Source organism: Vicugna pacos, chromosome 7 (genome assembly GCF_048564905.1).
Source record: "Vicugna pacos chromosome 7, VicPac4, whole genome shotgun sequence".
NCBI lineage: Eukaryota > Metazoa > Chordata > Mammalia > Artiodactyla > Camelidae > Vicugna > Vicugna pacos.
Window position 1 is genome coordinate 80,277,951 of NC_132993.1, and position 25,416 is coordinate 80,303,366.

General features: G+C 38.7%; 1 protein-coding gene and 1 long non-coding RNA gene across 5 annotated transcripts in view; one reads left to right on the forward strand and one right to left on the reverse strand.

Annotated features, from left to right (window-relative positions):
- The window catches only part of LOC116281343 (uncharacterized), a 133,588-nt gene extending 114,005 nt beyond the window's left edge, over positions 1 to 19,583 (reverse strand). For 3 of the 4 annotated variants that reach the window (XR_012074745.1, XR_012074743.1, XR_012074746.1), the window contains exons 1-2: positions 19,528 to 19,583; positions 17,582 to 17,644 (exon numbers count right to left, since the gene is read on the reverse strand). This is a non-coding gene — a long non-coding RNA (uncharacterized lncRNA). Of the gene's footprint in view, positions 1 to 14,029; positions 14,176 to 17,581; positions 17,645 to 19,527 lie in introns of all 4 variants that reach the window. The other variant, XR_012074744.1, reaches the window with a different exon arrangement.
- A 35-nt stretch (positions 19,584 to 19,618) lies between these two features.
- YAE1 (YAE1 maturation factor of ABCE1) lies at positions 19,619 to 23,582 on the forward strand. The gene is made up of 3 exons (XM_006198528.2): positions 19,619 to 19,810; positions 21,243 to 21,364; positions 22,980 to 23,582. Exons 1-3 carry the CDS (start codon positions 19,682 to 19,684, stop codon positions 23,407 to 23,409), a joined length of 681 nt encoding a protein of 226 aa, XP_006198590.1. The 5' UTR covers positions 19,619 to 19,681; the 3' UTR covers positions 23,410 to 23,582.
- Positions 23,583 to 25,416: the final 1,834 nt, after the last annotated feature.

Below are 25,416 nucleotides of genomic sequence, written 5' to 3' on the forward strand. Positions count from 1 at the left end.
TAAGATGCGGTTCTTCAGTTCAGCCTGGGGAAATTCATATTGGTTGCAGCAAAGGAGTCAATAAAGCAAGATCTAACTGGACTCCCACAATCTTAACCACGGAAGACCATTTTGTGAGTATCCCGTCTATTTTAGTTCACTCCTGAGACCAGCGTACATTTGACTCCCTGCTGGATCATCTCCAGGACACCATGCAGCCTATTCTCAAATGCCTCAAGTAGCAGGATTTTCATAGCGTCCCTCGGGAAGTCATTCTTAAAGTCAAACAGCCAGGGTATTTTTCCTGATACCGAACATCCATCTTTCCTTTTCTTAACTTCATCTCTGTTATCCTGTGGAGTAAGCCCGCACCCTCAGCACAGTCTTCTCTCTTCGTGTTTATGGATGCATTTCCCGGTACTTCGGCGCACTCGAGCCTCAGAGATCAAGAAACTGCTGACAAATGCGGTGACAGACAAAGCTCTTCCGCCCGGCAGGCATAAGCATAAATGAGACATGAGCCCCAAACCTCAGTAAAGAAGGGATCATCATCCAGCCGCATTCCCTGCAGAGCCCCGCCTCGGCGGCAAAATCCTCCGCGGTGAGCGATACTCTGCCAACTGGGCCCTGTTCTCACTGTGATTTGTTTTCACTGCCTAATGAGTTCTCCCTTCCCCAGAACGATTTTATGGAACACCAAACTCATCCTGCCATATGTACCTTTGACTCCATTCACCCTGCTTGCTGCACTTTTTATCTTACTGCGCTATTGCCCGGAAATTCTCATTATACAAAGTTCTGAGAGTCAAGAGCTGATCAGCTCCTTGCTTTGGGTAGAGGGGTCAAAGTGGGCTCTAAGAGTGCGCTGCCCAAGTGGACATTAGCCCTGTTTCCATTCGGATGAATGGCGGTGTAGGGGGAAGGGATGGCCGCTTTCTCCCTGCATTTAGAACCTTATTTCACAATCCAGAAAAACACCAGTAATTAAAAATGGCTGTTGAACCACCTACCCCAGTCAAGCAAGTCTCCCTTTCTCTCCTCTCCACACCCCATCTCCAGCACATACACACCCTGTTCACCCCTCTCTCCTTCAGACCTCTCACTGTGATGCCTCGTAGAAAATGTCCTTTCTCCTCCACCAAATATGGTTTACAGAATTTGACAGCTGGACGGTTCCTTGGTTGGGGCATTTTTTTAAGATTTGAGAACCAGAGAGTTAGGAAAAGTTGGATCTGGTACTCAACGCAGTGTACTTTTTTTCATTTTGTAAAAAATACTTTCATCGAATACTTACAATACGGCATTGAGATAAAAGAGACAATCCCTACTCTGAAGTATCTCTTGGACTGGTGGGAGCAATTGACAAGTAAATAGAAGACTGTGATTGTGGTTAATAAGTGCTCAAATAAACACCAGGTGCTGGCAGAGTAACTAGGCAGGACTCCAACCCAGAGTGGGGCACATCACTCTTGACCTCCCTCCAAGTCATGCTCCAGATTGTAGTCAGAGTGATCTTTTTACAACATGAATGGATCTGGTCATTCCTCTGCTTAGAAAATTCAGGGACTGCCTATGCATTCTAACAAAATCCAAACTTCCTACTAGGGCACACAGTCAAGCAAGACTTGGCCTTGCCCACCTCTGCATCTCTACCTCCCATCACTCTCTCTGTGACACATCAAATCCAGCTCCATAACCTGCTTCCAATTCCTAGACTTTGTAAAAGAGGCCCCCACAGAGCTCGCTTGCCCCTACAGAGGACACAGTGAAAAGTCAGAAATCTGCAACCTGGAAACGGGCCCTTGCCAGAACCTGACGAGGCTGGCACCCTGATCTGGGACTTCCAGCCTCCAGCACGGTGAAACAGTTCTGTTGTTTATAAGCCACCCAGTCTGTGGTGTTTTGTTGTAGCAGCCCAAACAGACTAAGACTGATCCTAAGGTTGATTCCTCAAAGTGTTCAAGGATGTCACACATCCTCTTAGCTGTTTAGTAGAGGAAAGGAAAAAGTTAAACTTCAGTTTTTGTGGAGTCCTGAGTCAGTCTCTTTATTTCACTGTTAGGACCATTCAGCTAAGTTCTTGCCTGCAAGGATTCCTCTGCCAGCAGCAAAGAGAAAAGTGTGAACATTTTAAATGATTCAAGCCAGCTTGTCAGCATGTTCTTCAAGTCTTTCTACACATGTATTTACTTTCTGACTGTTAAACAAGACAGATCATCCTCAGCCAGGCAGAGAAAGTAATTACCCTGGATGATGATACCCAGAACTGACGCTGACTTGGACTTGGTTTCCCTTCTCTGTGAGAGCATTACTCCAACAATAGAAATTATCTGTTTAAAAGAACAAAATAGAAATGTAAGATAAAGGCATTTTCTTTTCTAATGTGCCCTAAGTTAGAGCCCAGAAATCTCTAGACAGAGCCAACAGTATCAGCGTTTGTAAAATTTTTCAGGAAGGTCTGATCAGCCCTGCCCATCTCATCCAACCATGGCCCAAGCTCTCAACCTGTTCTAGAACAGCCACCAGGACATTCAACCTTGATCCAAATTGTACTATCTGTTGTGACCTCAGTGTTCCATGCTGCTCCCACCTCCACCACCAAAGACTGCTCTAGGTTCATCCTCCTGGGCAAGATCATGAGTGAATGATCTCTGCCTCCATGGTATAAAAAAAAAATTTGGTCTTTGTCCCTGGTTCCTGGCACACAGCTCTTCAAGTCCTTGTAATTTACTGCCTTTTGTATTCTCATGAGGTGAGTCATGGTGGGGACTGGTCATTAGAAAAGCCAACTACACGATTAGAGGTCTAGGACTTCCAGCCCCACCACCCACCTCTAGGGAGTAGAGGATTGAAGATTGGGTCAAATTACCCATGGTCAATGATTTAATCAGTCATGCCTGTGTAATGAAACTTCCATAAAAACTGTACATGACGGAGCTCCGGGAGCTTTGGGGCTGCTGAACACATCCAGGTGCTGGGAGGGTGATGCACTTGGAGAGGGCAGGGGAGCTCTGCAGTGTCCCCCCTCCGCATACCATGCCCTGTGCATCTCTCCCGTTTGGCTGTTCCGAAGCTGTATCCTTTATGGGGGGGGGGACTATAATACTAAGGGGACCACTTTCCTGAGTTCTGTGAGTCATTCCAGTGAATTATCAAACCTGGGGTGGGGTGTCATGGGACTCCTCACATATGCAGTCAGCCAGGCAGAGGTGTGGGTCACCTGGGGACTCCACTTGCAGCTGACATCCGTAGTGGGGCCGGTCTTGCGCCTTTAACTTGTGCCTGACACTATCTCCAGGAAAATAGTGTCTAAGTTAAATTGAATTAGACACCCAGTTGCAGTCAGAGAATTGGAGAATTGGTGTGGAAAAACGACACATTTTTGTTGTCAGAAGAAAACACCACACAGCCCCAGACCCCCTAACCCCACCCTCTGCCCCTCAAGTACCACCTACCTTTACTGTGCTCCTTGGATTCCCTGGAGGTGCTCCACAAATCCCATAAAGCGTAAATCCAGAACAGGTTCCAGCTTGGAATTGTCCCTTTCTCCTTCTCTTATCTCCCCTGCCCACCACCACAAGAGATGTCTGCATTCTACGTCCTGTGCTTTTCCTTGCCTGTGCCTTTGACCACCTGGAATGCATTTGCCTTCTTTTCCCATAAATTTGAAGTCCAGCTAAAACGCCTTCTTAAAGTCCTTCCTCATCTCTCCAGCAAATATCATCTTTCCCTACTTGGAACAATTCATCTCAACCTCTTTCTCTGAATGCTTTAACAGCATCTCACTTTCTATCTTATACTATGGTTTTCTGACATTTGTAATTTATTTTCCCTGCTAGACTATAAGCTCTTTGCTGGCAAGGAGCTCGCAGTCAATTCAGAGAGGTATGGTGTGATCTATGTTTGAATTATCTCTGTAAACACAAATGGTGTTTGGCACTTAGTATTCACAGAATGAATACATGGAGTTAGTCAATCTCAATTTAGTGAAACCCACCACGCTCAAGAAAGAGTAATTAATCCCTAAAGTGAACAGATGTAAAATCTGCAAAAGTGGAGTAGATGGTTTGATCTGTTCCTTCCAACACATGGTGCTTATATTAGTCAGAGAAACAGAACCAGAGGGATACATATCTAGCGATATACCAGGAGATTTGTTCTAGGAACAGGCTCATGTGATTACAGAGGCCAAGAAGGCCCAAGATCTGCTGTCTGAAAGCTAGAGAATTAAGAAAGCACTTGGTGTAATTTCAGCCCCAGTTAAAAGGCCTGAGAATCAGGGAGCGCTACTGGGGTAAGTTCCAATCTACCAAAAAGACAGAGAACCAGGAGCACCAGGGGCAGGAGAAGACGGGTGTTCCAGCTCAAGCAGAGAGAGAGAATTCGTCCACCTTGTTTTGTGCTATTCAGGCCCTCAACAGATTGAAGGATGCCCCGCCTCATGGGTGAGGGCAATATTCTTTATTCAGTCTACTGATTCAAAACGCTAATCTTTTCCTGACACACTCTCACAGGCACACCCCAAAATAATATTTTACCTGATTATGGACATCTCTTCAGCCCAGTCAAGTTGACACATAAAGTTAACCATGACAGCGTCCAGGGTGAAATCAAACCTATTTGGCGGTTCTTACCACTCAATTTATTTTTTGCCCAGAATCCCAGTTTATAGAACCATGGAAACTTTTGAACCTGAATCAACCCACAAAGAATAAAAGAAACAGCCAAAGTCTTTCCTCCTAATGAGATAACAATTGCTTAAATCTGCTTTTCTGTCATTTGCTCCCAAACCCTGAAAGCTTGTAAGAGCAGTTTTGAAGTGCTTTTTTGAACATGCAGACCACAAACCAACTTCTAAGGCCAGGCAAACTCCACTAACCATTATCTGATGATTTGCGAAGAAGTGAAAACTTCGCCTTGCCAATATTTGGCGATTCACACTTCCCAAGAGGACTTGAAAAAAAGAAAACCATAAAAGTTGGCAAATTTCAGGAGAGTGGGAAGGGATAGACTGGGAGTTCAAAATTTGTAGATACTGATAGGCATATGTAGAATAGATAAACAAGATTATACTGTATAGCACAGGGAAATACATACAAGGTTTTGTGGTAGCTCACAGCAAAAAAAAATGTGACAATGAATATATGTATGTTCATGTATAACTAAAAAACTGTGCTCTACACTGGAATTTGACACAACATTGTAAAATGACTATAACTCAATAGAAAATGTTTTTTAAAAAAGTTGGTAAATCCCACTCACACCTCTCATCCCTGAAGGCTGAATGTGATCCCCTCACTCCACATGGAGAACTGTCACAGCTCCAGGGGAAAATCATTAATTTTCCCCTGGACTCAACAGCCAATGAGATGCTCTAGAGAAGAAAAACAAGAAAGAAACCAAAAGACGACCTGAACACTGATCTAAATAAATAGCAAAACTCAACTGCTACACTTTACGATACAGGGGGATGCTTCCATTTTATTGCTATAGTAAATTCCGACCAGAAAGTGACAGAATATTGGCATTTCAATTAAGGTAGCTTCATACAGACACACGTGTACACGTGCACACGCATGCAAGCACACACTCTCCCATATGCATTTCCTGCCCAGCCCACTCAGCTCTGTGGGTTGAAAGCTTTATGGAAAGAAAGCCTGGAGGATGTCCAGACATCACTGACAAGATTCAGAGGGGTGGAATTTTACAAATCTTTATAAAAGACCCAGGAACCCTTGCCAATGGGAATTTGAAATATGTCCCTCCACTCCTGTCTGTACAGCAGAAAAAAATCATAAACAACTGGCAGAGAACATACATTCCCACAGAGAACATACATTCCCATACTTCACCCTCAAGCTAAGCGCTCACTGTCCTTTCTTCTTCTTTAAGAACTGGGAATCAGAGACGTTACCGGGGTAATACGGATTTGCCTGGCACCTTCCATCACTTGGCAAATTATAAAACAGGGCTGTGCCACTTCAGCTGCTGAAATAAGGAGGCAAGCCGACATTACCAAATAAGCACATGCAGTGCAGGGGTATAAGAAATGGGGCAATAATTCAAGTGCTTGGGAAGTGACAAATTTTATGTTGAGCCACATCCACTGCAGGGCACCAATATGATATTTCTTCAGGCGCAGACATTGCATGAGGGTAAACTGTTCTGTGCACGTTTGTGAAGTATTTATATTCCGTCAGCTTTCTTGCCTGTAGGAAAATAATAGTGGTTCTTTGCACATATGCCAGATGAGTTTTATAATGGAAGCCACGGCCTGTTTCTAAGTAAATTATTAAATCACCAGCTCTTTAATGAAATGGAATTATCAGCACTGATCTTCCAGATAAAAGATGCTCTTCTGTAGAAAATGACTGTCCCAGAATAGAAGAATTAATTCAACCACATGCTTGAGAAGACTGCGGAAAGTGAAGTAAACCAGCGTTTATTGAGCAAAATGCCAGACATTGAGTAGGCACCTAATATCAGCCGACAAGGAAAGAACAATTACCCACTTACCAGAGATGAGACTGTCAGAGAGGCTAAACCACTTGCCCAGAAACACAATGCTTAGAAAAGGTAGAAATGAGATTTGAAAATCTAGGTCTAACCAAAACCTAACCTCATGCAAATGTTGTATGCTAACTCCTGACCTGAACAAAGATGGCCTAGATAATCTTGCCCTGGCTTTTCAAGCCAAAATTAAATATAGTCTTAGTAAGTCAGTCACTGGTCAACCAATGTGTGTTAATGCCCATACGTATTTAGTAATGGGTGGCAGGCACTGTAATACATTTCATCCATATAGACTATATGCCCTCAAATAACTGCTGTTAGTTATCATAAGTATGACCAGAACAAAATTTTTAAAAGAATTGAGTAAAGTGAGATGCTAAGGATCACCTAATCCATCCTTCCAGTTTTTTCATTTATTCATTCAACAAATATTTATTGAGTGTCTATGGGTCATGCACCGTTCTAGACACTGAGGATTAGCAATAAACAAAACATATAGCATCTCTACCCTCATAGATCTTATATTCTAATGGTGAAGACGAATATTAAATAATATCTTTACCAAGGTGAATCTGGAAAACACTACGTTAACCAAGTGATGATGGTTAACTTTACCAGTATGCCATGTGGATGTCATTTACCCCCTGATATGATGTGATAAAAGGGGTACTTCACCTCTCTGGTATTCTTTCAAAAAAAGAAAACATAACTTTAGTCTAATTACAAGAAAAATATAAGGCAAACTCATTGGGGACATTCTACAGGATACCTTGCCAGTACTCCACAGGGTTGTCAAGATCATGAAAACAAGTAAATGTGTAAACATGTGGAAACTAAACAACACACTCCTTAACAACCAAAAGGTCAAAGAATAAATCAAAAGGGAAAATTTTTAAATATCTCAAAACTTACGAAGATAGAAATACAACATACTAAAACCTATGGGATGCTGCAAAAGTAGTCTTAGAGGGAAGTTTACAGCAATAAATGCATATACTAAGAAAAAAGAAAGAACTCAAAAACAACCCAACTTTACACCTCAAGGGACTGGAAAAAGAAGAACAAACTAAGCCCAAGGTAGCCAGAAAAAGGAAATAATAAAAAGCAGAGCAGAAACAAGTTAAACAGAGACCAGAAAGATACGAGAGAACATCTAAGAGCTGTTTTTTTAAGATTTTAAAAGTTGACAAATCTTCAGCTAAACTAAGAAAAAAGAGAATACTCAAAAAAATCAGATGAAGGAGGAGAAATTATAACTGATACCACAGAAATACACAGAATCATAAGAGGCTCCTAATCATAAGAGGCAATTATATGCCAACAAGTTGGATAACCTAGAAGAAATGGATAAATTCCCAGAAACACACAGCTTAGCAAGACTGAATCATAAAGAAATGGAAAATCTAAACAGCCCAGTATGAGTAAGAAAACTAATCCATAATCAACACAGAAAAGCCCAGGACCAGATGGCTTCACTGGCAAATTCAATTAAACATTTTAAAAAGAACTAATGCCAATCCTTCTCAAACTTTTCTTAAAAAAAAAAAAATTGAAATGGAGGAAACACTTCCAAACTCATTTTACAAAGCCAGCATTATCCTGATACCAAAGGCATATAAACACACTACAAGAAAAGAAAATCATAGACCAATATCCTTGATGACTATAAATACAAAAAGTTCTCAACAAAATATTAGCAAACCAAATAACAGTACACTAAAAGGATCACACACCATGATCAAGAGGGTAATTTATCTCTGGGATGCAAGAATAGTTCAACATAAAAATCAATAAATACGATACACTACATTAACAGAAAGATAAAAGTTGTCTGATGATTTAAATAGGTGCAAAAAAGCATTTGACAAAACACAACACCATTTTGTGATAAAAACGCTTAACAAAGTGGGTATAGAAGTGACATACCTCAACGTAATAAAGGCCATATCAACAAAGTCACAGCTAACATCATACCCAATGATGAAAGGCTGAAAGCTTTTCATCTAAGATCAGAAAAAAACAGGGGTGCCCACTACCACCACTCTTATAGGTGGAATCTAAAAAAGCTGAACTTGTAGAAACAGAGTAGAATGTGGTTACTAGGGTCTGGTGCAGGGGAAGGTGATGAGGACTGGGGTGATGTTGGTCAAAGGGTAGAAACCTGCAGTTAGAAGATAAATAGTTTCTAGAGATCTAATGCAGAGCATTAGCCAAAAAACAATTGATAAAAGCACTCCTGAAACTAATAAGCAATTATGGTAAGGTTTCAGAATACAAAATTCTTTCAAAAATCAATCACTTTCCTATACACTAGCAATAAAAGATGGAATTTGAAATAAAAACACATTAACATTTACATTAGAACCTCAGAAAAGTACTTAGGTATAAATTTAACAAAGTTTGTATGTGACCTATATGATGAAAACTACATCAAAGCTCTAATCAAAGATATCATAGAAGAACTAAATGAAGAGGTATTTCAGAGATATTTCCAGATTTCAGGTATTAGAAATAATCCTGTTATGAATATTCTACTACATGTCATTTACTAACTCTGTAGACTCATTTCTGTTCATACCCGGGAGTGGAATTGCTGAGCTATATTTAGCTCTATGCTATGTGTATGTTCAGATATTGCCAGGTTTATTTTTTTTGATTAAAAAGATATTGCCAGCTTTTTAAAGTGACTACAAACTTACACTCCCACCAGAGTGTCTGAGAATTCTGGTTGCTCCACATTCTCACAATCCTAACCCTAACCCTAATCAATTCGGGCAAGGTCAACATCTTCACAATATTGAGTCTTTCAATCCATGACAAAACTCTTCTTCAATTTTTCCTAATATTTTATAATTTTTAACATAAAAGTTTTACACATTTTTGTTAGACTTACTCCTAACATTTGATAAATAAATGTTTCATTTTTAATTTTATTTTTCTACTTGGTACCGATTTGCTTTGTTCAGTTATTAGTTTGCCTTGCTTGCTAAGATAATTTGAATTGGTGGTGAATATTCTCAAGTACTTGTATTGCATCCATGGTGATGATCATCTAATTTTTATCCTTTTTCCCTCCAGACATGCACATTTTTAAGGTGTTCAATTTGACGTTGACATATTTGTATGCCTGGGAAGTCATCACCACACTCATGATAATGAACATATCCACGTAATCCTTTTGTCCCCTTTTATCCTGCCTCTCCTCACCCCTCCAACTGCCCATCCCTCGGCAATCGTTAACCTACTTGCTGTCACTGGGGGTTAGTTTTTATTTCCTAGAGTTTTACATAAATTGATTCATCAAGTATCCTTTTTTGTATGGCTTCTTTCACTCAGCATAACTATTTTGAAATTTATCTACATTGTTGTATGTATCAATAGGCATTCCTGGGAGTAGGGGGTATAGCTCAGTGGTAGAGCAATGTGCTTGGCGTGCACAAGGTCCTGGGTTCAATCAAAAAAAAAATAGTCTTTCCTTTTTATTGCTGAGTAGTGGTATCCGTGGGATAGATAAACTACAACTGGATGTTACAAAAAAAAAAAAAAACCCTGCTATAATCATTCACATATAAGTCGTTGTATGGACATATGCTTTCATTTCTCTTGGGCAAGTATCTAAGAGTGGAATGGCTGGGTCACATGGCAGTTTTTAAGGAACTACCAGGCTGTTTTACTAGGTGGCTGTACCATTTAGCAGCATGTAATATCACGAGGCAGTATTTGAGAGCTCCAGTTCCTTCATGTCTTCACAAGCAATTGGTATGGTCAGTGTTTTTAATATCAGCCATTCTAATAGGTATGTAGTAGTGTCATTGTGAGTTTGATTTGCATTTCCTTAATGACTAATGATGTTGAATTTCTTTTCATCTGTATATCTTTGATGAAGCGTCTGTCCTAATCTTCTGTACTGCATGTGTCTCTAAGGGCCAACAAAAGTTGAGGCATAGAGTCATATCAGGAGGAAGACTTTTTACCTCATTTTTCTCCCTGCAGCCTCCCTCCCACTCACTTATAAAACTCAAATCTTTTTGTAAGAAGCTGCTTGGCATTTTTTAAATAATACTCTATATTTTAGAGCAGCTTTAGGTTCATACCAAAGTTGAGCAAAAGGTATAGAGATTTCCCATATAATTCCTGCCTCTCTCCAGCCTCCCCTACTACCAACATCTTGAACTATGCTAGACCATTGCTTACAACTGATGAACTTACAAGGACACATCATTATCAGCCAGAGTCCATATTTAGATTTCACTCTTGGGGGTGTACATTCTGTGGTTTGGACTAATTTATAATGGTGTCTATTCACCATGATAAAATACTATACAGGGTAGCTTCACTGCCCTAAGAATCCTCCATGGTGCGCTTATTCATCCCTCTCTCCCCACTAAACCCTTGCAACCACTGGTCTTTACTGTCTCCGTCATCTTGCCTTTCCCAGAATGTCATATAACTGGAATCATACAGTATGTAGCCTTTTCGGAATGGCTTCTTTCATGTAGAAATATGCATTCAAGTTTCCTCCATGTCTTTTCATGGCTTAATAATTCATTTCTTTTTATCACAGAATAATATTCCATTATTTGGATGTACCGCAGTTTATTTGCCAATTCCCCTACTGCATGATACCTTGTTTGCTCCAAGTCCAGGTCCTCCGCTTGGGCCTCCAGGAATCTGTCAACTACAGTTCAGGATTTCCTCCCCTGGTACTGGTGTCTGCAAGGTTTCTGCTTTGGGGTTTGTGCTCTAGTAAGTTTTGATTCTCTGTGTCTACTTTCTATCTCCCCAATTTGGGAGACAGAAGTTTGTCCTGTAACCTCATTTCTCTAATGGATCTAAGAGGAGGTGTTGATTTTTTCCATTTGTTCACTTTTTTAATTGTTATTAGGAAAGACTGGCAACTTCTAAACTCCTGTGTGCCAGCCCTAAAATCAAAGTCTGTTACTTGTTGATTAAAGACCTCTAGTGAGAATGAAGTGGTATCTCACTGTGGTTCTGATTGCAGAATTTTTTTTTCAGTGGTACACAATAAAATGGTACATCTTACAATTTATGGCATGCTCTCCATTTTAGGGCTAAGAAACCCTAAGCCTAGGAAAGTTAAGTCTAAGGCCACATAGCTAGAAACTGAAAGGGCTAAATTTTGACTGAACCCAGGCAGTCTAACACGAGAGCCCATATTCTTTTTTTTCTTAACAAATCTACTTTAATTACATGATAAATAACTATACAAGTGAATATAACTTTAACTGACATTCCACAAGACATTTTTTTCCAGATTTGTATGATGTAATTTTTAATCTTACACTTGCATATGCTCCAACTTAACACATTTGTTTTTAAAGTTTTTTATTTTCTCCATTTTCATTCTGCTAGTCATCTTGAAGTAACATTGTTTAGTATAAATTGTACTGTTGAGTTTGGCTTTATGGTGCAAAACTGATGTTATATCATTATTAGAGACACCATGCTCTCCAAACACTGATGGTGCACTGTATTCTTTCAGTGACACCTATGGGATAAATAGACTGTTTACAAAACTAGCCTTCAATCTTCTGTTTTATCCAGAAGTATAAGCTATTGATTTTTTTAAAATTTCATTCCTCTCTACTGGTAATTTTTAAAAATTGAGATATAATTCCCATGCCATAAAATTCACCTATTAAAGTACGCAATTCAGTGGGTTTTAGTATATTCACAAAGTTGTCTGACTATCAACATTATCTAAGTCCTGAACATTTTCATTATTCTACAAAAAACCTTGGACCCATTAGCAGTCACTCTCCACTTCACCCTCCTCCTAACCCTTGACAAACATTAATCTACTTTATGCTCCATGGATTTGCCCATTCTGCACATTTCATGTAATGGAATCACACAATATGTAGCCTTTTGACTGGCTTCTTTCACTTAGCATAATGTTTCCCATGTTCACTCATGGTATATCATGTATCGGTACTCCATTCTCTCTGTGGCTGAATGATATTCCATTGTGGAGATGAATACAATCTATTTTCTTTATCTATTCATTGCCTGTAGTCAATCAACATCTCTGCTATATTGCCTGTCAAAACACGGAGGGCACAGTCATGCGACTATCTGATGTTGCGAGAGTAACTCTTTTCCTCATGAAAGGAGGAAACAAAGCTCTCCTCCACACAGCTTCATCCTTCTAATATATGGTCAAAGTGTAACTAACACTTATGTGTTAAATGTCACCACTGAAAGACTCTGAGATCATACCAAAACATTGACACATTCCTATAAAGGATATGTGTGAGAGTGTGTGCATATATACATATATTACATATATGATACCTATTTGTTCAAGGGGTTAAGCATGCAATAAAGTGATCCAAAAATTAAAAGTAACAGGAGAGATAATGAAATATCAGACAAATACAACTGAAAAAGAAACAGGGATAATACTGACACCAGATATACATGGTTTCAGGAAACATATCCTTCAAAAATCATCACTGGGAAAACCTGAAGGCCTCAAAGCTAAGAGGTAAATATAAACCAGAAACACAAGTATGGGAAAGACCAGGAAGCCTAAGATTCACTGTGCATGCTAAAGTCAATTAACTATTTATACCTTAAAATCAATAACTATGTAAACCATGGTTACTAAATCGAAAGGAAAAGTTTTTCTAAATTCATGAAATACAATTTTTTACTATAACTTTCTGTATCTTTCTGTATCTTACCTTCCCCTGTAACATATGAATGTTAGAAAACTCTTAGTTAAATCTGAATTTATAGACACCGTTTATTGGTACATAATTATAACTGGAACATGGAATTGCTTAGAATATACGTTTGAAGAATTTTTAAAGGAATTCATTCATCTATTTCATAAATATTTATCGGGGATTATACCAGGCAATAAGGATAAAATAGTTAACTAGGACACACAGTCCCTGCCTCAAAGAGCTTATAGTCTAGCAGGGAATGAAGACAATTAGGCATTTATAATACAAGGTGGTGAAGACCATAACATACGTAAGAGCGACTACTAACTTAGAGAAAGCTTCCAAATAAAAGTGACATCTAAGTTAAGACTTGACATATAAGTAACCTTTGGCAGAGGGAGAGGCTACATTTCTAGGCAGAGGAAAATATAATGTGGCAAAGGCCTAAAAATTGATGTGTGCAAGTGAAGGTGATAAGAAGTGAGGCCAGAAAGGTCATCAGGGGCAAGATCACACATGGTATTTTTAAGCAAGTAAAGGCATTTGGACTTTATCTTGAGAGTAATCAGAAAGTATTGAAGAAAATTAAGCAAGGGATGGCCCTATCAGATTTTGCTTTAGAAATACTGCTCCAGCTGAGCTGGGGAAATGGACTGGAAGGGAGAGAGGATGTGAGGCAGCTGTTAAAATATTCAGGTAAAGCAGGACGGTAGCCTGAACCAGGGAAGGGGCAGTGGGAAAAAAATGGGAAAATGTGAAATATTTAGGATACAGAGAACGAGCTGATGTGGGGACCATTCAATGAACTGCAGTGCTGTTCAAACCTGACTGTGAATGTGAATCACCTGAAGATGCAGATTCTGACTCAAGGTCTGGGATGGGACCAGGAGCTCCACATTTCTAACAAATGCCAACGTGATGCTGATGCTGCCAGTGTCTGCACCACAGTTTGAGCTGCAAGGAGCTAGAGAACATAAGAGGAGGAAGAGCACTGAAAGAAAAAAAAAGGATAAATTCAGATGTGATATATTAAAACCCATATGGTAAATCTAAGTGGAGATACCCTGTAGACAGTTAGATACATGAAACTGATGTACAGAGATCACTTGGCTAGAGGCAAAGATTTGCGAGTCATCAGCAAAAATATTGCGGAAATTGCTCCCACCCCCTGACTCCCATTACAAATAAAGTAGTGGGGTTGGAAGCCAGATTGCAGGGGGTTGACAAGTGAGAGGAGCGGAAGTGGAGACACTGACTCTTTCAAGAAGTTTAGTTGTAAAGGGAAAGAGACACATTGAGCAATAGCTAGAGGAGAGCTTGGAGTTGAGGAATGATTTTTTTTTTTACATTAGATGGACTTAAACATGCTTAAATGCTACCAGACAGAGCTGTCCATCAGTAGGCCATTAGAAAGATCAATCAGGCTTCCTGTCTGACATTCTACCTCATCCTTTCAAATAGCCAACAAACATTCTATATTGGACTCACAATTTCCCTCTTACCTTTGACAGCTATATTATAATTGGGTCTCCTATAGACACACTTTAAAATAAAGGTGGCAACTGTGCCCGGGGTCTACCTGTTAACTACTGTCCTTATTCTAAGGCCTTCTCTTTAGAAGCTGTATTCTGAATGCTCTCCTGTTGTTTTCACCACTAGCAGCAATTTTATTATTCCAATACATATTTTACAGCCTTAGAGAAAACCTGAGATAAACAATTAAAAGACAGCACCCAAAGACTTAGTCACTAGATACCCCAGAGGTTCACAGAATGTATGGAAGTTTAGAAGGGACATGGAAATGTGGAAAACAATTTCCCTTGGCATAAAGAAATCTGGGGTTCTGCTGGCTCGTTGCCAGAGACTTCATGATTAAAGCCAGTGTGCTAGGAACTTTGAAGAGGAATTGAGAAAAGGTCTGCGCCCTCTCAGAGATTATTATACCGACTGCAAAATAGCACTTTGCAAACGGCACAAATAAAGTGTGGGAAGGCGGAGATAAAGAATGAAACTTAGCAGGAGATGGGAAATGGAAGGACATAAAAAAGAATTGTTGAAGGCTCTGAAAGAAAAGACAAGGATCCACGATAAGCAGAAGAACAAGAAAAGAAGAGAGTGAATCCCAAAGGTTGACCTCATCAGAGAGTATTTATGTAAGAGACACAGCGCTGCAAGATAAGTTTACTAAATATTTTGAGTACGTTCACATTGTGACACCAAAATTTATGCAGGAGATGTCACTGTTATTTACAGCTCATTTAAAAAAGAAAAGGAAAGTTATTTTGGAAAAAAAAATAGAATCACACACTTGAAAGGACCTTGAAAGACCATCATCATGTTCTTGACAAAGGAGAATAGCGGTCAGCCTCCAGCTGGTAGTACCTCCAGGATCCCCCTCAGATTTCCAGACATGGTTATCCTCCTCCAGGGCATCCCCCAGCCAATAATACTGGGCATGGCAGCAGTACCAAGGCCTGGCCATGTGAACCTAATGCAGGACTCCTCTTTGCCCTTTGCTCCAGAGCCCCCTTTTATGTTGGCCAAGACTCTGCAAGATCTGCATACCAATCTGAAGCCCCCTCTGCCCAGTCCCACATCCTCCTCCTTCCCTTTCCTATTTACAGGGATCAGACCTGCACAACTCTATAGTGGTTTTCCCTGCCTATTCATGCTTCTCTTCTTTTTATCTTCCACAGGCATTATGCTCCCTCTCCCAACAAAAACTCCATCAACTCCTATCTCCACAACTCTCTGATGGATACAACTAATGCAAAGAACTTATCTACAATTTATGTATCTGACAGAGGACTTATAGCCAGAATATACGAAGAAACTTTAAAATACAATAACAAGACAACCTGACTTTTTAAAAGGGCAAAGACTTCATTTTTAAAATATGCAAATGACAAATAAGCACATGAACAGATTTTCTATGTCATAAATCATCTGGAAAATGAACATTAAAACCACAGTAAGATTCCACTACACACCTATCAGAACAGCTATTATTAAAAAGACTGTTAGCAGATACAAACTACTGTATACAGAACAGATAAACAATTAGGTCCCACTGTATAGCACAGGGAACTATGTTCAACACCTTGTAATAATCTATAATGAAAAAGAATATATATATATGTACAATTGAATCACTATGCTGAACACCAGAAAGTAACACAACATTGTAAATCAACTATACTTCAATTGAAAAAATGAAAGAAAAAAAAAACTGACATTGCAAGTGAGAGAAAGGATGTGGAGCAACTAATACTCACATACAATGCTGGTGGGAGTGTAAAATGGTACAATCACTTGGGAAAAAGGCTTGGCACTTTCTTATAAAGTTAAATTTATACTTATCAAATGACTCAACAAATCCACTTCTAGACATTTACTCAAAAGAAATGAAAACATGTGTACACAAAACGACCTGTATAATAAGAATGTTCATAGCAGCTTTATTCACAATAGTCAAAAACTGAAAATAATCCCCATGTCCAACAACAACTGAATGGACAAACCATGGTACAGCCATACAATGAAAAGAGGACTTAGCAATAAAAAAAGACCAACTTACTTTACATGCAACCACATGAATGAATCTCAAAAACATTATGTTGCGTCAAAGAAGCCAAATACATAAAAGGACATATATGATTCCATTTTTATGAAGTTCTAAAGCTGGCAAAACTAATCTTAAGTGATAGAAGTCAGATCAGGGGTCGCCTCTGTGAGGCATTGGTGATAGACTGCAAGTGGAATATTTATCTCATTTACCTTTCTAGTTGGGTATTGATAGAAAATAGGCTATTGGTCTGTTTATTTTTCTTATATCCAGAGACCATATCAAGTTCCCTTATTCAGTTGTTTTTAACCAAAGTCCTTTGATTTTCTAGATGTACAATCATATAAACAGAAAAAAAGCCTTATTTCATCTCTTATCATCCAACATTCATACATATTATACTGATTACTGTATCTCTCTTTTGCATTCACTGGTCTCCAAAAGAATGTTGAATAATAATGGTGATCACCATGACCTCTTTAACCTACTGTAAAGGAAATATCTTAACATCTGAGTGTTTAGAACGCTACTTGCTGTTGTACCTTTTTATAAACTCATTATCAATTAGTAATTTCTTTCTATTCTATTTTGGGAAGAATGATGTTTTTAAATTTTTCAAGTGACTTCACATTTATTAGGACAATATTCGTTTTTTCTCTTTTAAATCATTGATTCAACAAAGTATAGATTTCCTAATATTGCAACACTTTGCTTTCATGAAATAAAACTTCTTGAATTATTCCTTTGATAAGGTACTAGATTCTCCTTTGAGTACATATTTTAAGCTAACTTGAACTTCGGGTTTTGGTTTTGTTTTTTTTTTTCATATTACCTTTATCAGGTTACAGTAAAGCTGGCTTCATGAAATGATTTAGAGAGTTTCTTTTTCTGTGCCCTAGAAGAGTAAAAAAATAATATTGAATTATCCATCATTCTTTAAAGATTAAAAAGGACTTAAAAGATTTAACCATGAAATTATCATCTCCATGCTACTTTTTAGAGTAGGTATTTAATCTCCAATTTTCAATGATAATTAGTCCCTTCATGTTTTCTACTTGTTACATCAATTTTATTAGGAAATCATGTCTCCTAAGTTTTCAAATGTGTTCCTCTTGAGTTTTTTGAGTAATTTATAACATTTGAATTTTCTTTTCCATCATTACCTCCATTCTCATTTCTATCTTATATAATTTTGTCCTCTTTTTTAAAAAATCAGGGTAAAAAGAGGATTATGTTTTATTGGTGTTTTCAGAGAATCAGCTTTTGGATTTACTTCTGCAAATTTGGGGGTTTTCCATTTTATTAATTTCAATTGTTTTCTTTATTGCTTCCCTTACCACCATATTGTTTCTAATTAAGATATATAGTTACTTTGTCTCTTTTTCCTTTCTTCTTTAATAATAAAGACATCAAAGCCTACAGAATTGCCTCTAAGGATAGGTTTTACTTGTTACCAAGTTCTTTGGTAGGAAACATTCTTATTTTCTTCATTAAATATATTGTTTTAATATTTATTTCCTTTTTTGATCTAAATGTTATTTGGGAAGGTGTTTCTAATGTCCAATATTATATTTATAGTTAAAGTTACTGGGGCCACTTTTATTATTACCAATTTTGTTGGATTATGATCAGAAAATATGACCTGTAAAAATCTCTGTTCTTGGTAGGGGGGAGTATAGCTCAGCCGTATAGCACCTGCCTAGCATGCATGAGGTCCTGGGTTCAATCCTCAGTGCCTCCATTAAGACAATAAAACTAATTACATTCCCCCACCAAAAATATCGCTCTTTTTAGCTTATTAAGGTTTTTTTTTTGTGGCGACGTATGAAATGTTTTTTACATACGAGGTATATCATATTTTTTTCATATATACAAAAAAATGCAAAGAAAATTCCCTCAGCACTTAAAATTATAACGTGTACCACGGACCCGCCCTCACTCCCACATATACTTATGGCTCTCAGTTTGTTATAATTTACTTATATAGTGCTTACTGTTTACCCTCTGTCAATTCTATATGAATATAAAGTCTACCAGGTCTGGGACTTATGTCTGTGTCGTTCACTTATGCATTCCAAAAGCCTACAGCGGTGCCTGGCACAAGGTAGGCATTCAAGAAAATATGCTAGCTAAATGAATCATTACCACATGACCAGGCAAACAAAGGGCAAAACAGGAATACTGCTAGTCTCCATTCATTCACTAACATCTGTTTCAACATCTACTACGGGGCAGAACAGTGCTGGCGCTCACTACATATAGATAAACAAGCCCCGATCCTCCCTGAGCAATGGTCTGCTTTCCTAGCATTTGAGAGGCATTGGGAGTCGGTGAAGGACACTGTGAATCAATAAGAAATGTATTTCACTTTATACTAATGTAACCTATATTTAGTGATCTCACAGTGGCTGCAGGATTTAAGCTTTTGATCTTACTGTCCTTTGCTCCACGCTCCTAACAATTAAAAAAAGGCGGTCTGTCAATCCCTTAAATGCACTGAGGGAGGTTCTAAAACAGACGGAGTCCCTCAACCCAACTATCTCGAAAGCTTTCGCCAACGTGCGCGTCTCCAAATCCCAGATCACTGAAGAGACCATGGCGGGAACAGACAGTGTTTCACTGAGGGTCGGCGCTGCCTTCCGCAGAGGTCAAGGTCGGACCAGCCCCACGCGGGAGGAGTCCGCCTCGCCCACAGCAAGCGCTCGCCCACACTGAGTCAAGTGAGGAAGCCTCCAAGTCACCAGTGAGCGAAAAGCTCTGGCCAGAGCCGAGACCCACCTGCAATTCCCCTCCCAATGTCCCGCCGCCGCGCACACCCAAGCGCACGCGCATTCGTCCCGCGAGCCCCGGCCCTCAGCCTTCGCCCCGCCCCTTAGACCGGAAGGAGTTGCCGGCGCTTCCGGCGCACGGCGGCCCCGTGGTTGCCTCGGTGATGTCGTGGGTTCAAGCTTCTGCTTTGGTCCGGGGTCTTGCTGAGGAGGGGGACGTGTTTGACGAGGAAGCGGACGAGTCGCTCTTGGTGCAGCGAGAATGGCGGAGCCACATGCAGAGACGAATCAAAGTAAAGCTGCGTGGAGGGGGCTGGGGTCCCTTGCTGTGGCGGGTTGTGGAAAGAGGAGCGCGAAATTGTGAAGAAGCGTGGTCCTAAGAGCGGAGGCCGGAGTGGTCCCGGCGTGGCCCGACGCTGCCCTCCCTGCCCCTTGCCACTCCGTCCGGGCCGCATCCTTCCAGGGTTTCGCAGCGGGTTACTTGAAATTGTGTAACACCATAGGACACATTCCTCAGTCACCCGCGGAGTGCTTTAGACGCCGGGGACAGACCAGAATAAACTTTGTCTGGGCTTTGAAGAGATTGTAGTTTGATGCGGAGCACAGGGAAGGGGTTGGAGGAGAAACGTATAGAGTGACTGTACTAATTACGACTGTCAAAGGACATTGGCGCAGTTTACATGGATTGCTTGAATAGGTGGGGAGCTTGAATAAAGTTAGGAATGGACTTAATCAGTTCATATGGAAAAAGTGAGCTTAAGAATGTTGTCGAAGGGCAATAAGGGAAAGCTAAGATAGAATACTGGCGGCTAGGTAAAGGAATATTAATTTTTTAAATCTGTTTTTATTGAAGTATAGTCAGTTTACAATGTTGTGTCAATTTTTCAGTCATATAGGATTTTTTTAAAATTTATTGGCTGTGAATTATCCATTTGTAATTCGTCTCACCATTTATTCATTGAGACCCAGCTTAATATCATACACCCAGTTTTCCAGGTGGTGCAGTCAGAGCTTAGTTCAAGGTGAGGTCCATTTCACCTGATACCCTTGCCAACCACTAAATTACCACTAAATCTGCCGTTGTTTAATATTTCAGTGAAATAATATTTACTTAACACAATAACCACGTTGTCAGTTTCAGAAATGCTTTACCTGAGGCTAAGGCTAGACCCAGTAAGTACTGAGCATCTTTTGAGTGCTGTGACAGAGCAAAATACCTGCCCACAGAGAACGTGCTGTTTACTTGAATTTAGATATCAAGCAAAATTTCTAAAATCAGACCTCTCATCTTCCTTTTGCTAAACCAATTTTCACTTTCCCTGCCTCACTTCCAAGACCATGGTAACCCTGCTTAGGGCCCTGCCTCATCAACCCACACCAGTCCAGTTGCTAAGAGACCAGACACCTAATTCTCCATGTTTCCTTTTTGTGGCGCTATTGCTAACACAAGGCTTTTTAAAACTATATAGAATCAGTGTTTGAAAATGTACCCAATAAGTCTGGACTTCAAAAACGGGATAAACCAATAATAAACTTTCTATTAGAAGCATAGTCTACTTTGGTTGTGTGGTTATACCATGTGTTAAACCATGATGGTAAATAATACAGTAAAGACCTGTTTTCATCAGTTTTCTAAATTGGTTCTACGACTTTTCTAGAAGAACCTACAGTGGTTTACTTGGTATTAGTTACAGCTGCGATTCTTCATTACTTTCTCATTTTTAGGAAGGTTATAGAGATGGAATAGATGCTGGCAAAGCAGTCACTCTTCAACAAGGCTTCAATCAAGGTTATAAGGAAGGTGCAGAAGTCATCATAAACTATGGACAACTCAGAGGAACATTAAGGTAATTTTGAAAACTTAAATGCTGAATCATTTTAACCTTAATACTACTAGAGGACTTTTATAAGACTAATATGTAGAAATAAATTGTTTAAACAGAAGTGCTTTCCCTAGTGTTAAATCCACAAAAGAATGCTGCAGAGCATAGAATAATGTTGCCTTCAAAAAGTAAAAAGTTTGTCCACTTTAATAAGTGAGCCATGTCTTGTCTTCATTGCAAAGAAATGATAGGAATGTGTATATTTTTTGCTACCTGAACTATCACCAATCTGTATTTAAAAGTTATTAAAAAGATCTCCAGGTTTTGAGTCAAACTTTTAGTCTTGCACATGTGGCAGAACACAATATAACGGACACATAGACCAGAAGTACATGATGAAAATTATAGCTGGTAATAGAAAAATGATTCCATTTATTTTAGTCCTGAACTTCGAATATCTGTGAAGAGTCCATGTCAACAATGGCATGTATCAGAGCCAAGTGATCAAATGGCACGTGGAGCTAGGAGCATGACAGGCTGATCCTCTTTGATGCTTTGTACCTTTTAAACTGCCCCCTGTAGAGAAAAACATAAAATGCTTCAAAGAATTGCTGATTTTTAAAGGTATAAAACAAAAGGTATCAGAACAAAAATTCATTGTATTTTAGGTATTAGAAAATTCAACCATCAGGAATCAGCATCTGCAGTGTACTGCAGTAGGAAGATGATCACATGTTCATCTTCACATCAAGTTAAAAATGACTCTTAGAATCTTAGAAAGCTTATTGCTAAATCTTATCTCAATTGATTCCATTTTTAAAAACATCATTACTTTTCACAACAACCATTATTTCATGACATAATTATCTGAACAATCCAAAATGTCAAAAAACAAAAGGACTGTCTATAATACAAAAGTAAAGAAAAATGTTTATTAGGACTAGAAGAATTCTGACCTTCAGGAAAATTGTTAGTTAGCTCAGCAAAATGTCTGCTCTATAACAAAGTTGGAAAAGAGAAGTTGTCTCAAAACTTTTTTTTCATAATCACCAATTTTGATGGCAAGCAGCTACAGGGTTAGAACAATGGTTTTCAGCCTTGGCTGCACCTGGTTATCGGCGGGAAGCTTTAAAAAATAATAGCCCCAGAGATGCTGATTTAACTGGTCTCGGGTGTGACCTGGGCCTTGATAAGTTTAAAAGTCTCCCAGTGATTCTAATGTGCATCTAAAATTGAGAATCACTAATTTAGAAGCTGGTTGATGTCCTTAAAGGAGAAACTAAGTTTTCTGACCTTTCTTTTCTGTGAGTTGTTTCCCTCTTCAACAGAAGCTGCACAGTCATAAGGGGAATATCTAAAACCAGGAAATGTGGATGTGGAACTATGAAGGAGGGGTTATGAATTATAAGCAGTTTATGTGATTAAGTCTAGTTGATTAATTCCTATTCAAAGATAATTCCCTTCTATTTTTAATGCTAGTTTTGCTATCATTACTTTCATGATTGTGACTTGCATTATTATTAATAATTTTTGTTTGGTGTTATCTGGAAGAGAAACCTGTATGCCTTAGCATCAAAAATTTTAAAAGCCTTTGTTTAGGTTTTTTTCCTGTTTAACTCTTGTTTATATTTTTGTTCAGTGCTTTGCTTTCCTGGTGTCACCTTCATGATAATAGTTCGGCTTTGATCAGTAAAATAAATAAGCTTCTGGATGCAGTTGGCCAGTGTGAAGAGTGTGTACTCAGACATCTGAAATCAATCACTTCACAGCCCCATGTTGTAGATTTATTGGACTCTATTCAGGATATGGACCTTTGTCATGTAGCTCCAGCTGAGGAAAAGATTGATGAAGCCAAAGACGAAAGACTCTGTGAAAATAATGCTGAGTTTAACAAAAACTGTAGCAAGAGTCTTACAAGGGTAGATTCTTCATCTTTAGAATGTTGTAGTTCACAGGAGCATGCACATTCTGAAAACCCAAGCCTCACTTGGATTTTAGAACAGACAGCCAGTTTGGTAAAACAGCTGGGAATATCAGTAGACATCCTACAGCACCTCAAACAACTATAAAAATTATCCTCACTTTAATAATGAAAATAATGTTCAGAACATTTCTTAGAGCATTTTGCTTCCTAACAAGCTAACCAAAATTTGTACTGGTTTCTACTTCACTTGTAAGGTTATCCTTCAAAGAAGTTTGAAATGTCTTCATAATTAACACTATTAAATGTAATATAAGCCTATATTCTTTGTTACTGGTAATTTTTTTAATTGAAGTATAGTTGATTTTCAGTGTTGTGTTAGTTTCTGGTGTACAGCATAGTGATTTATTATACATATATACATATTCTTTTTCATTATAGGTTATTATAAGGTATTGAATATAGTTCCTTGTATAACTTGTTTATTTTATATATAGTAGTTTGTATCTGCTAATCTCTTAAATCCCAATTTAGAAACTTGTTTATTTTATACATAGTAGTTTGTATCTGCTAATCTCTTAAATCCCAATTTACCCCTCCCTCACTTTCCCCTTTGGTAACCATAGGTTTGTTTCTGTGTGTAAGTCTATTTCTGTTTTGTAAATAAGTTTATTTATATCACTTTTTTAATTCCACATAGAAGTGTTATTGTATGATATTTGTCTTTCTCTGTCTGACTTATGTCACTTAGTATGATAATCTCTAGGTTCATCCATGTTGCTGCAAATGGCATTATTTTTATGGCTGAGTAGTATTCCACTGTGTGTGTGTGTGTGTGTGTGTGTGTGTGTGTGTTTACATGTGTGTACCACAACTTTTTCATTCAGTCATCTGTCAGTGGACATTTAGGTTGCTTCCATATCTTGGCTATCATATATAGTGCTTCTATGAACAGGTGTCTTTTCAAATTAGAGCATCCTTTTGTTATATGCCCAGGACTGGGATTTCTGGATCATATGGTAAGTCTATTTTTAGTTTTTTAAGGAATCTCCATGTTTTCCGTAATGGCTGCACCAAATTACATTCCCACCAACAATGTAGGAGGGTTCCTTTATTCCTTTTTCTCCACACCCTCTCCAGCATTTATTCTTTGTGGACTTTTGAATGATGGCCAGTCTGACTCGTGTGAGGTGATACCTCATTGTAGTTTTGATTTGCATTTCTCTGATAATTAGTGATATTGAGCATCTTTTCATATGCCTATTGGCCATCTCTATGTCTTCATTGGAGAAATGTCTATTTAGGTCTTCTGCCGTTTTTGGATTCGGTTGTTTGTTTTTTTGTTATTGAGTTGTATGAGCTTGTATATTCTGGAAATTAAGCGCTTGTCAGTTGCATCGTTTGCAAATACTTTCTCCCAGTCAGTAGGTTGTCTTTTCATTTTGTTTATGGTTTCCTTTGCTATGCAAAAGCTTACAAGTTTAATTAGGTCCCATTTGTTTACTTTTGCTTTTATTTCTTGTGCCTTGTTATACTGACCTAAGAGAACATTGCTGTGATTTGTGTCAGAGAATGTTTTGCCTATGTTCTCTTCTAGGAGATTTATGGTATCCTATCTTATACTTAAGTCTTTATGCCATTTTGAATTTATTTTGTGTATGGTGAAGGGGGTGTTCTCACTTCATTAATTTTTACATGCATCTCTGCAGTCTTTCCACCACCACTTGCTGAAAAAACTCTCTTTTCTCCATTGTATGCTCTGACTCCTTTGTCAAAGATTAATTGACAGGTGTGTAGGTGTGTGGGTTTATTTGTAGGCTGTCTATTTTGTTCCATTGATCCAAGTGTCTCTTTATGTGCCAGTACCATGCTATTTTAATTACTGTAGCTCTTTAATATTGTCTGAAGTCTGGGAGGGTTATTCCTCCAGCTTCATTCTTTTTCCTCAGTATTACTTTGGCAATTCTGGGTCTTTGTGATTCTATAAGAATTTTAGGATTATTTGTTCTAGTTCTGTGAAAAATGTCTTGGGTAATTTGATAAGGAGCACATAAAGTTTGTAGGTTGCTTTCAGTTGTCACTGGTAATATTTATGTAGTTTAAGATATGCTCAGAAATTCCAGTTGTCATCATTTTCAAATTTCTGATCAAAATT